This window comes from Tauraco erythrolophus, chromosome 3 (genome assembly GCF_009769465.1).
Source record: "Tauraco erythrolophus isolate bTauEry1 chromosome 3, bTauEry1.pri, whole genome shotgun sequence".
In the NCBI taxonomy this organism is placed as follows: Eukaryota; Metazoa; Chordata; class Aves; order Musophagiformes; family Musophagidae; genus Tauraco; species Tauraco erythrolophus.
In genome coordinates, this window is record NC_141467.1 from 80,350,245 (window position 1) to 80,363,928 (window position 13,684).

Sequence of the window (13,684 nt, forward strand, 5' to 3'; positions counted from 1 at the left end):
AGGCCAGGAGCACGTGTCCAAAGCACTTGGACAAGGACATGCTTCGAGCTGCCACTGCTCTCAGCCATATGTGGGTCGGTGTCTCAGGGCTGATTACTTGGTGTGCGCTGGCTGATGACCTCTTTAATTCAAGGGCTGGAACAGACCTCACCCACTGAGAAACAGCCCGTGCACACAGGATCAGGGCTGATTAGACCTAGGGCTCAGAGCTGGGAGAGCTGTAGGGGTTCATTTTGTGGTTAAATATGTTTTATTCGCCACGTGTAATGGAATGGGAGCATTCAAAAATAAATCTCCCACTAGCTTCTCCCAGATGAGATTGTATTATCTGAAACAGGGCTTCTGTCAATTCGGATTTTAACAGAAGTATAGAAATTGGTTTTCAAATAGGTAGGCTTAATGTAAAGGGTTTCTTTTAAAGACAGGCTGCATCCCCACAGAAGTGTAGTGTATTCAGTTTCTGTTCTGTACTAGCTCTTACGCCTTTCTCTGCACATAGTATCTGAGCATTGAAAGCTGCTAAGCTACTTCTTACCATTTATAATTAGCAACAGCGGCATTGTTATTTACTTCTGGAAAAGATGCAGTTCTCCATGCATATGCCTTTACACCACTTGTTCCAGTAGCCTGGAGCAGGTTTGCACAGCCCACAGCTGGGGCTGTGGAGCCAGCCTAACCTTCCCCTGGGACTCAGCTCACTCCAGAAGCTTTTTGCTCTCCCCATTTGATGGTTGAAATCTGCAATACATCCGAGTCATCCAGGGTCTATAAGATGCTGTAAAGAAGAGGAAGCAAACTTGCTGGATTCAGCCAGCTCAGCCCTGGTGAAAAAAAACCTCTTCCTGATCTGCAAGCGAGCAATCAATGAGTCATGTGGCATCCTGAAAAACAGCTCGTGTGTGACAGCTCTGGGGAGGCAGGAAGCCCGGGGCAGCTCAACAGGATAAGAGGCTTTGGGAAGGTCATCAGTGCAAGTGAGTCACAAAAATATGACTCACACGGAGTGAGATACGCACACGAATCCCATCAGTGCTGGCAGTGTAATTTGCACACACTAGGTTTGTGGCAGAACCACTACGTGGAACCTACTAAGTAAAAGTATAAGTTGGGCGCTACTGAAACAAATCGCTCTCCTCATCGCTGTTGTGCATGACTGTATGGGTAGCAGAAAGCTCCAGAGGGAACTGCCTAGTCCCACCAGCCTTGTCCCTGGCATGCTGACAATCTGACTCTTGCTCCTCTGTGTGTGTTATTGCCTCCTATCTTCCTTCCAGTCACTGTGCTCATTTCTGCTGGCCGGACTGGAATCTCTTCTGGTGGTGAAGGAAATGATGGATATGAGCACTTTGCCCAATTGGTTAAAAAAATAGTGGAGACAACTAGTTGTTTGCCAGACAGCAGCCCTACCCAGAGTCAAGAGAGCTCCAAGAAAAAAAAAAAAACAGCAACGTTTACAATCCTGCAGCAGGATTATTACTACAATAACAGTTTTTTTGCTTTATACTGAAAAAAAAAATCAAGTATTTTTAATAACAGTTAAAAGGCCAGAAACAATTTCAGATTTCAACAAAAACTTTTACTCTAGTCAAGACTACCGCAGTCATATGGAATATTTTGCTTTAATGTCAGATTGAGTGAAATAGAGTACTGGAACAATGCACGTGATATATAGGATCATAATATAGTCATTGACCAGGCTGCACTCACGAGATAAGGAGGGTTCCCTGCAATTTGCTTGATGATTCTTCAGTCCCCAGAATGCTTGTTCTCCACTTTCTAATACTACTAACACCCAATTGACGATGTTTAAACATCCTTACCATGGAGAAATTCAAAACTGATTTCTATCTACACTTTATTGCTGTCCCTGAGACATTCTGCACAATAACGAGGTGTCTGACTGAACTCACATGTCTCTCTGTTTCTAGAGAGGTGCAAGAAAGAAAGCCAGTGTATGTGACTTGCTCATTTAAGTAAAGTGAAGGTTATGTACTTAAGCTATATTCAGGCCCAAATAAACTGTTTCTTTTCAAAACAACTATTCTGTAGTATTAAATATCTGAAATAGCAAACTTAATTCAGCTATGTCTAGATTGCAATATCTCTGCCTAGATGAAGCATTTCTTAGTGCAACACAAGTCTCCATAATCACAGAACCATACAATTATAGAATGGTTTGGGTTGGAAGGGGCCTTTGAAGATCATCTAGTCCAAGCTACTGGTCGTGGGCAGGGACATCTTTTAGATCAGGTTGCTCAAAGCCCCATCCAACCTGACCTTGAACACTGCCAATGATGTGGCATCCACAGCTGCCCTGGGCAACCTGTTCCAGCACCTCACCACCCTCATCATAAAAAATGTCTTCCTTATGTCCAATCTAAATCTATCCTCTTTCAGTTTAAAACCATTGCCCCTTGTCCTGTCACTACCAGGCCTTGGTAAAAAGTCTCTCTCTATCTTTCTTATAAGCCCCCTTTAGGTACTGAAAGGCCACAATAAGGTCTCCACAGAGCCTTCTCTTCTTCAGGCTGAACAACCCCAACTCTCTCAGTTGATGAGCAACTTACAGCCACTGCAACCAGCAAAGTGACTGTCCCCTGCATCTATCAGGCTCATATTCTTATTTATATGGGAATAGACACGCTCTAACAGAGAAATGTGTATGGTTTATTTTCTGCATAGAACAATAAATCCCTTTTCCTTGCAGGGTTACTTGATAAGCTGCGTGTGGAACTGTTATCGATACATTAACGGCAGAAACAACTCGGATGTGTTGGTGTACATCACCACCAATGACACTGCGGTAAGGACGTTAGATCACAGAGCAAACATTTGTCTAATACTATGCATTTGATAGCTTTATTTTGTATTAATTTCTGACTCCTTAGTTAATCATCTTAATTCCTTTGAGAATCCTCATCTGCTGGTTATGTTTAGACTTGAGATTGAACAGACTGGTGTGCTATGGTTACAAGTCATATCTACTGCTAAAGTACTGGTTTTATTTTATGCATATAGTCTGTTAAAGGATCTGTGTTAAGCATAAGCTACAGCTTACCTCTGAGCTCTCCAGCTGTGTGATGATCTGGAGAGAGAGGGGACTGATTAGGACCCTGGGATGCCATGGTTTACACCTGCTGTGAAATATGGATTTAGCTATAGAAACTGGGATTTAAGACACTCAACATTTGGTGTAGTGCTTTACACACCCACAGAGAGGAGCTAAAAGGCAAGACAGGTTCAGTGATTCGTCTCCCAGCCATTAATGGGTTTTGCATAGTAAGGAGAGAGAATGAAACAAAGGTTGACATGAAAGAAATTAATAAACAAATTTTAACCTCAAAGAAGGGAAAGTGTCAGTTCACTGTATAGTAATTTGATGCTGACACGCATATGTGCAGAGCACGACAGCTAAGCACTGCTTTGCTTATTGCAGAAGGCACTGAAGGAATACAAAAAAGAGTCCCGGGAAAGAGCCAGTTCTGTTTGCAGCGATATCTCTGTGGAGCTGCTCAGTTCCAGCCAAACTACACACTTAGGGCACCGCACCAAATCTGTCCCTGGGATGACTCCACTGGCTTATTTAACGAGGGTCTTTACACCGTTTACATAACAGAACGAGAGCAGCATGCACTTGGTCCTTTGGATCATCTGAGTAAAATTTCAGGATTGCCTTCCTCGGGCTTTCCAAAAGCGTGGGTGGTCTCCACATGCTGAAGTATTAGACCATCAACTTTAAACCAATGGAATGAGTGATTCTTGTGTAGCCACAAGGGCTTAGGAAACTATTACTACTTTTACATAAAAGTTGTAACTTGCATAGTTATTTGTCTTCAATACCTGGAGCTTTAGGAAAAGCATAAGAGGTTTTATGGACTATCATCAGAGCTGGCAACCAGGACATTTAAGTATAAAAATATGGATTTATTGAAAGCTAAGAAGTATTACTGCTTTCTTGACTGAAATCTTTACTGGAATCTTCCCAAAACCAGTTTTATGTGAAAAAAATTGATAGCTCTTTTGTTCAGCCTGTGGGTAGTTGTAACTCAGTTTCAAACGTTACTAACTCTACAACCCACAGAACTGATAGGTTTAGTGGGGGGAGAGTGTCAGCTGGATTATCTGGGAAATTAAATTTACCAAGGGTTTTTAAAAGCTACATTAAAACCGCCTGCTCCATCACTGCCTTTACAAAGCAAAAGACTTGGGTTTTCAGAAATGCCTGGTTACCAGAACTCCTCTTGGTACTTTTGTGTTTAGTAATCACCAAAGTGCTCTGAGCTGCCTCCTCATCTTTAAAGCACTTATGTTTCTGTGAGGAAAGGAATCCTTTTTATCCTGTTTCCAGGTGACATATTCTTGCACTGAGAGTTTAATTTAACTTTGCTTATCTTGATCTTACAAGACAGCTATGGCAGAGGCAGGTTTTGAGAAAGGCTCTGCATTCCTAGCTAGTGCTCTGACCATTGCACTCTTCTTTCCTCAATATTTACACCTCCTTAATTTGAATATGGTCAGAATCTCTTGCTTTCAGGCATGATGCATTTGTTCTTCGCCCTTTGTAAGTTCAGTGAGGTGATATTAGATCAGGTCCTATAGAAAAAGCTGTTTGGGAATTTATCAGCTAAAACCAGTCATTCACAGCCCGGGTTTTGAATTATTTATTTGAGGTGGAGGCAAGCTTTGTTTGAACCCATGTCTAGTTACTTCTCTCCAGTCAAGATGAGTTCCTTCATCCCTAAGTGACACAGTTGGTCTCCATCTCTTGCACAGCCTTCCCTGACAAGCTCCATGGACACCCGCCAGTGTGGTGCACTCAGGGATGTGATGGAGGAGCTGATGTGCTCCTAGCAGCCCCTTTCTTTCTTCTGCTCATTGCAGAGCTTCAGCAAGGAACAAGAGAGTTTGTAGGGTTAAATCCTCATCATTCACCACTGTGAATCAGAAGATTCTTCTTTCCTCCCTTTTCCCCCTCAAATCACAGACTCAAAAAGATTTTTTTTCTAGGTCTACATTGGGAGACATCAGCAAAAACCTCTATTCGCATGACTGTAAAAAACTAAGCTCAACACAGTTGGATAAAAATGGTTTCAAAATGAAGTGTGGACAAAGAGGGCTTTGAAAGTCGAGTGCTGAGAACCTTTGGGAATTTGAGACTCTTGGAGAAACCTCATGAAATTTTGAAATGCTGTGATAGGTCGCTGTTGTCTGTTGAATTGTATAATATTCCCACAACACTCAAGTGTACTTTTGTATTAAAACAATGTTTTTTCATTCTTTTTGATGCTGGGAAACTTCTTTTGGAATGGTTCTTTCACCCCAGCATGCCTTTAAATTATGAATTACAAGTTTCTTAAAAAAAAAATATGTGGGTAAGTGTCTGCCCTCTGCTTTGAAAGAAATGTGCCATTTAGAATCAAACTTGCTACCTGAATTCCAGTAAAGCTGCAGGTCATATCTGCAGGGCATATTCTCTTCCTCAGGGATGTTTTTTTGATATATACTTATCATCAGCATTAGCTGAAAGAATACCAATCTCTAGAAATAGAAGTGAGAATCTAAGCTAAAATATGGGACTGGGCATAATAGCTACAATTTAGAGCAATAGGTTTTAAATATATCTCAATACTTCCAAAATCTAGAGATCAGATCTCAGCTGCTACCTGCTAATACCCCTTGTACTGCATAGTAATTAATGCATCTCATTTATACTGTACATAGAAGATATTTTTTTAAGTTATTAGGTTTGCAAGTGCTAGACACTGTATAAAAAAAAATTAGTATAGAGTTTAGATATGGGCTAGAGTATGGGTTAGCTTACCGCCAAACTTAAAAGATCTGGTTTATATATTGAGATGATTAGAAATTCAAAATCTTTCTGCATTTCAAAGCATTTAAAATATTTTCAACAAAGCTAAGAAATTTATTACTACAAATGTTTTATTACGGTGTCTTACAATTTTTCAGGAGAATTGTCTTTGAAAAATATCTTAAAAGTGAAATGTGTACCTTATTTCCATTATAATTTGCACTAAGAGAAAAAAAGAAATCTCTGCCTTCAATAGCAAATCATCAACAAATTCATCCTTGAATTCATGATTAGCTAGACCTGCAGGATTTGTATTGAAAATGGAAAAAGGATGAGTAAACCTATATCCTCTAGAAACTCTAATTACAGACAATTAAATAGCCATAAAAAATTGCATTTGTGTTACGATTAAGTAATGCCTGCTGTGTGCCATTTTTTGAAGGGAGACCCATGACTGCTGAAACAGAAGACATGCCAGCTACAATGATTGTTCTTATCTCTGGTATATTAACATATTGGCGAATTTTTGCATGTTCCATTGACAGATAAATACAAATATACTTATAAATTATACCTTCATAAAGATCATTATTTTGCCTTTTCCAGCTTTTGAACTAGGAGCTGCCTGTTTTACCTACTCAGAACCCTTGAAAAATATATCTAAGAGTTCCAATTTAAATGGAAATATGACATTAATGACTGACCTTTTCTCCAGAAAAGCAATAAAATCCTTACTAGCTGAGATGCCGTGGCATGAGAGACAGGAAGGGTCCATGATTACTCGCCGGCTGCAGCAGCTGTGAACCCTTCTGAGATGTTTGGATTACAGGTCCCTTCCTTAGGAAAGAAGGAAATTTCTTTGATATACAGTGCTAGGATTTGGTTCAAGAGAGTAAGAAGCTGTGATTGTGCATAATTAGTTTTTCAGTCCAGAAAGTTGTTCTGAAAATCATAACCAGATTATCTTTTGTTTTGCTGCATTTCTTAAGTTACCACTGGCAAGGTGCATAAGCACATTTACACGTCACATCCTGATTCAATTAGGAGAGTGGATAACTCCCCAAGCACAGCCGTGCAGGCCTCCTTCTTGTTCCTTGTTCCCTGATTCGCTGCATTCAGGAAGATCTTGGTGGTTCTCACAATTAGTTTTCCCCGTTTCTATCTAGAGCAACTCCATCACAACTCTGTAAATCCATGTTGCAAATGTACAGGTCTCAACAGCAGCATCCACCCATCTTCTTCTTGGCTGGTCATGTGGTGGAAATCTACTGGCACATCCTCCCAAGAGATGAGCTTTTGTGTTTTCTGTCCTCATACAGGATTGCTCTGCCAACTGTGGTCACTGGCACTCTCCTGCATCTGTCATACCTTCTCCTATGCGACTCATGAGATCCTCTCTGCAGATCCCTCTCTGTTACCAGCCCCTGGTTCAGTAATACTTTATTTTAAAAAATATTCAGCTGTCTCTTTGCCTTCCTACTGTCTAATTTACATACCACTAAAAGCCATGAGAACAACTGAAATGTGGACTGACTGGGGAGGAAATTCCCAGCACAGAAATTTCCAGTTAGTTTACCCTGATCAAACTGGTTCTTATAAATAACGCTCATAGATCTGAACTGTAACTAACCTGATAGCTACAGTTATCAGCTATCAGATAATCTGATTTTTCTCACTCAGTTAAGTGGTTTAAGCCATCCTTTTTGCAAGCATGCCATCTGGAACAAACAAACATCCTCCCCACTGCAGGCTGTGAACGGGATATTCCCTTCCCTTCCCTTAGGTGAGAGGTCCTCCTTCTAAATTTGACACTGCACCAATATACTCAGCTTGGGTCTATGACCAGTCTGCATCATGGAGTAGAGGGACCAACTGGTGCTGGGATGGGGAATGGCCTGGACCCCAGCCAGTGAGAAGACATGATCTTCTTATGCTCCAGAGGCTGATAATGCCAGGACCTGGAGATCCAGCTGTCTACTTTCGTCACAACCACAGCAGAGTCACTTGAGGATGTGTTATCATCTCCCTCCTCTGAGATTTTTTTCCAGTACTGCTCTTCTCCCAGTTTCTGGAGGTAGCTGCAGGAGATTTTGACATGGTAGTAAGGTGACTCCCCCGCAGTGAACCATAGTAACCTGAAGATTATTTTCTCTGCCTTCCCAATCTGGGATTGCTTTTTCCTGCCAACTGCTCAAGCACACCATGGATGAAGATTAATTTTCTACACCAATTTAAACTATGACCGCAGTACCATGGAAATGTTCATCCAGTTTGGAAAAATTGTCAGCGTATGAGTGCAGAAGATCACCCAAAGTTAGACATTGTGTTCTCTGGAACAGGAACAGCTCCTTTGTGCTCTTGGACAGTCAGGGGATTTAATTTTGTTTATTTTTAACTCTCACCGAAGCCAATCAATGGAAGTTTCATCTCCGGTCATGCTGCCGCTGGGGATAAAATGTAAAGCCGTAAATCTCTCCTCAAAGTGAGGTTTAGATCCTTACGTACTTTACCAGATCACTTCAATGGATCCTATCTGACATACATTTATTGACAATGGTTAATAAGTTACTTGTTTTTTCAACGCAGATACATTCCTTCTGTGGACATGACATCAGCTAAGTAGCCTGTAATTAATCCATCAACACTTTTCTTTTGTTTACTCTCCCTTCCTCAAAGCAATAGGAGACCTGTTTGAGAAGTGCGAATTTAGGTCTTTCATTCCTGCTGGATGATTCCTCTGAGCAGAGGAGGAATACTGTTTGGTAAGGTTGGAAGAGTCATTCTTTGTGTTATTGTGTTGTTCTTCATATGTGGAAGGTGATTAGTTTGGCGATGGACAGAGAGAAGGACTCTTAGATTCACGCCAATCAAATAGAATGAAGCGTGGGATGGATCCCGGAGGCAGACAAACCATGCACATGAGCTCTTTTTTCTGATATGTGCTTTGGGACCTATGATTTCCAACTGCTGAGCCAATTTTGGGATGGTACGTGTCAGAGTAGAAAACAACTTGGAGAAAAATCCTGCTTTAAAGCTATTTTCCATAATGTGGCGTAAAAATCCTACAAACCTGGCAATGTTCACCAGGTAGCTGACCTTGTGTGGCAGCTTGTATGCATAACGTTATTACTGAGCCACTAGATCAGAGGCATCTTTTCCCAGTGAGTAGTAACCATGACCGTACTTTAAAGTGAGCGAACACCACGAATAAGTACCCCTGACATGACTCATTCTCTGAGCCCTTCTCAGGGCCTCCAGCTGAGTCCAGGCAGAGGAGCTGAGACCTTCCCTAATGGAAACTGTCTGATAAAACCTGCAAGAGCAAAAGAAGGTAAAACAGGAGGCAGAGAAGAGGAAGAAGAAGCAGAGGCAAGAAAAAAAAAAAAGGTTATAAGAACTACCCAGAGCTTGAAGTAAAGGAGGTGATTAGTAACCACATGCAATAGTCTACATGAGACCTGGGAGTGTAATTTAAATGTTGGATCTGTTTTTCTGCAGAATTGCACTTCCCAGTGCAATGTCTTTAATCAGAGAATCTTCAAAGGGCTCAGGCTCCATGTCGATTTCAGCATTCACGTCTTGCATGTGCAACATATTCACTTCCTTCTCCTCAGTTGGATTTTGAGTTGCAGAAAAAGTAACATGACAGTCTGCGTCTGCCAACAAGCAGCTATTCAGCTGCTCCAGAATTTCATATTCTACCTGCAGTGAAGTCCCATCCCTTGTCAGTTGTCCTTTAATCTTAGCAAAGAGATTGGCTTTTCTTCTTTCTTTTTAACTTTCTCATCATCTCTACTCAGCTCTTTCTTCCACTGCTTTCTTGTTTATGGAAGGATGTTGTCTTAAGATCCAGCATTCCCTCTGGTCTGAATTGCTTCATGCTGCCTGTTTGCTCTGTTGCTTAGTGTTATTTGCTAATCATACTTCGTGTTATAGGTCTCACCTACTACTAGGTAGTTGCTGTGAGAAGGCAGCTGTGCTGTTCAGAACAGGCTATTAATGATATCAAGATTAAAAGATTTCTGAAAAATTTGCACTTGTCATTACAGTCATTAAATTTACTTACAAGTTAAATCACAAGGTAAAAATGAACGTGTTAATCTATTTTCCCCAGTAGATTTTTATTTTAAACACAAAAACTATATTTATGTTTGCAGCTCAAATACTGGAATTATTCTAATACACAACAATTTGTAAGAGATTTGCAACAGAAATGGACAAATCTCTTCTCAGTGTTCATAATTACATTAAAAAGAAGATATGAAATGAGGATGTGTAACTTAAATCTTCCAAATCTTTCTGGATTCACTAATCAGGAGTGTTGCAATGTAGGAAAAAACAGAATGTTTATAAATTGCAGTGTTTCTTTACAGGCCCTTTTTTTCTAACAGGGTTGATTCATTACCATCTGACAGCTGCTGGTTTGTGGGCTTCAAAAAACGAGTCAAAGTCTTCAGTATAATTCCAAGGATACGTATCAGTACACCAAAAGCCGATGACAACTTAAATCCCTGTTGCCAAGGCTATATGGATGTATAAGCTGAGCCGTGCGTGAATTTTCCAGGTCAGGGTCAAGCCGTAGTTACACTGTGCCATGAAGTATGGGGGAGGACTGAATTCACTCAGGCAGGTCTTGCTCAAACAGGGAAATTCAGCGGGGTGCCAGAGGCAAAGTGCTGGCAGCAGTTAGCCATGTGGTGGCTTTATGGCCGTGGAGTTGGCCCTTCACTAGAAGCCCTGCCCTTCTGCAGAGCTGCTCTTCCCAGAGGCGGTCCTGCCTTCAGCTCCAGCACTGGCTGGAGGAACTCCTCGCACATCCCCGTCCCTCCAGCCCCGAGCTTCTCTGTCCCTCCAGCCCCGAAACTCAACCGAAGGAGTGTTGGCCATGGGTGAGGTGGGAGGGAGCAGCTGGGGCTGGTGTTTCGGTAGGTGGCATTGTTCTCCTAGAGATGGCGTGGAAGGAAAGTTCAGCTCCCTACCAGGGAGGAACACGCAGCTGCCGTTGTTTTGCTGAGGGTGTGACAATAATTGAGAGGTCTGGCTTCCTGCGGTTATTAACAGCTTCTGGTGATTTCTGGAAGTTCTTTCAGTCTGATTTCAATTTAACGGCTCCTGTAGAGCAACCGTGCTCTTTCCAAGCCTTCCTCGGGACTCTTTGTGGACACTGGACTGTCCACTGCCATCTGTCTCCAACTGCACAGCACTTGTGGTTTTGGTCCTCTGTCTTATGAGAAGCGAGGAAAGTGAGGTCTGCTTTAAATGAGCTCTGAGGCAAACACTCCTTAAGTTTTAGTTAACAAGGCTAAGAGGGCATTCATGTGACAAATTTAGAAGATCTGCAAACGTCTGTGAGAGTTTCTGCTTTACAGATGTGATTTACTAACATTAACAGATTTTTATATAAACATAAGGCTTTTTCCCCAAGCTTCATCACTTTTCATGACACTAGTACTTTAACTAGTACTAGTTTTAACATGGTTAAAGAACAGTTTTAACACAGTATACAATTTTAATATGGTTAAAGTACAGTTTTAACACAGTATACAGTTTTAACAGTTAAGTTTTAACACAGTTAAGTACTGGTTTTAACACAGTATTATAATAATTTGGTTATAAACAAAGGTTTTCCTTCAGCATCCGCTAGGAAGTGCCTAAATGCACTGTGCAAGAAAAACTGTATTTTATATGGCGATATTATGCCTTACTTTTTAATAGTGATGCCGAAAGAATGTGTTTCTATGAAAATGAAAATATGTATGGAAGACAGAACTAGAGATTAGTCATCTCAAATCCCCAGATCTTACTGCTCCCAAATGTTATAATGAGACTTCGAAATCTACTCCCAAACTTTACAGCTGGCCCATCTCTCTGTTGTGGTGCCCAAAGACTGACATTGGCTCACTCCACGTCCCTAGGCATACAGATTAGGGAAAAATGCTCCAGCTGGTGAGATGAAGATAAGATGGAAGCCTTTCCAGCAATATCTGTAATGCAAGCACGTCTGTGATAACCACACGCTTGGGAGATGACCAGTCCTGTTAAACAATTTGGCTCCCTCATGTGAGCTATTCCTAGGTTCCTGTCTTGTTAACTCTTGAGTGGGATACACAATGTAATCGTAAGAGGAGATAAGGTTAGAAAGAGATGCAGGTTAGTAATTAAAAAGTCTGTCATACGATATGTACTTTATCACAGCCTCTGCACTCAGAACAACACATCAACCATTTGTTACACAAAGTATACTTCTCCAAGTCTTCAGTACTGACAGCAGGCAGGGAAGTACCCCTTGAGAAAGCATGTGCTCATCCAGCAAATGCTCATTTTGAAAAAAAATGAAAGAAAATTTGAAAAAATAAACGCTCTCTGTCCATACAGAATCATCACGTGCAACTAGAGATACAGCAGTAGAGGGCTGGTCAAGATGTAGGAAAGACTTCTGTGGCCTGAGGTAGACTATCGCTCCATGCCTGAGAATGGAGAGGGTAATTACACCATTATTCTGGATGACTTTTATGAGGTTGCATATGATGGAAAAAGGCAATAGCTTCCTGAATCCAATTTTCTCCCCACACAAGGACAATCACAATCTGTCCCTAAATATTGCTCTGTCCTAGTAATATATATATTTATTCCCCTACTTGGAGTGTTGAAGACATTGTGCTGCTTCATTACAGAAATCCATAAATTCATGTAAAGTTTCTTAAATAGTGTCTTAGAGAGCTGGTGGCTTGGAATAAACAAGCAGTTTTGTCAAAGGAAAACGAAACAAAAAAACTTTGCACAGATGATTTTGCAGCATTGAGGCCTGCTTCTTCACTGAATAGAGTTATAAATTATCCTGCAGCTATTCTGCTTCCATTTGTTCCATCTGTAATCATTCTAGTGTGGTTTCTAACGAAAATGCATACATATAAACAGGAAAATACTTCCCGTCCATGTTGAGAAGAAGGTTTCTTGGGGTTTATTTGACAGACAACACGTCATGATCCCTTAAATAGTAATTAACTAGCATGTTTTGGACAAACATTTTGAGCAAATGCGTCTATGAATAAAGTAAAACATTTCTTATTCAATATTTAATATGATTTGGCTTGGATAAGAAACCTTGACCCTATACCCAGGGCCTTTTTATCTGAGGACAGGGGAACAATAAAAAAGAAAGATGGAAAGTTTTTTTGTAAACATTACTCACTAACTTCCTCAGAAACAGTTGCTTTGACTGGACTCATTTGACCAGAGCAGCCATTTCCATTGTAAATAGCCCTCTCTGAAGCAGATTATTTATAAGCAGCAGAGAAAAAGCATTGCTTTGATCTCATCTGGAAGAACATATCTAACACATGTCAGGTAGGTGAAAGTGCCTGCTCCTCTCCTGAGCATGAAGGAACCTTCATCCAGATGGAGGTCAGCTACCTCCCCAGCACCCTCCTGACTCTAATGCTTCTCCACATGCCTGGTCTTGGAGCTCTCTTGTCAGCCTGGACCCAAAACTGTCAAGCGAGTTCCTAGGTATGAAAAAATTAAGTGCAGACTGCACTGCAGGGGAGCAAGGATCCTTAGTTGGATGAAAGAGGGACAGAACAAGAAACAAGATGATAGAGATCTTCAAAATTGTGAGCAGCAGAGGAGATAAAGGAGGAACAACTGCTCACTATCTTAGCAAAAGAACAGGGGACATTCAGTGAAATAGCTAGTGGCAGGTTTCATAGGAATCCAAAGAAGATATTTCTTCACGTAACACCTAGATTAGCTGTGGGACTGCTTACCATGGGACATTGTGGGTGCTAAAAGTCGACATGGGCTCAAATGCAGACTAGAAAAATCAGTGGGGAAAAAAAACCTGTAAGACACAACCAGTAATTCAGCAGGTCCTTG

The 13,684-nt window shown here is 41.1% G+C and overlaps 1 protein-coding gene across 1 annotated transcript in view; it reads left to right on the forward strand.

Moving 5' to 3' along the window:
• The window catches only part of LAPTM4B (lysosomal protein transmembrane 4 beta), a 61,700-nt gene that overhangs the window by 39,476 nt on the left and 8,540 nt on the right, over nt 1–13,684 (forward strand). Inside the window, exon 6 of the mRNA XM_086609486.1 lies at nt 2,708–2,803. Within this exon, the coding sequence (XP_086465612.1) occupies nt 2,708–2,803 (96 nt within the window). The remainder of the gene's footprint in view (nt 1–2,707; nt 2,804–13,684) is intronic.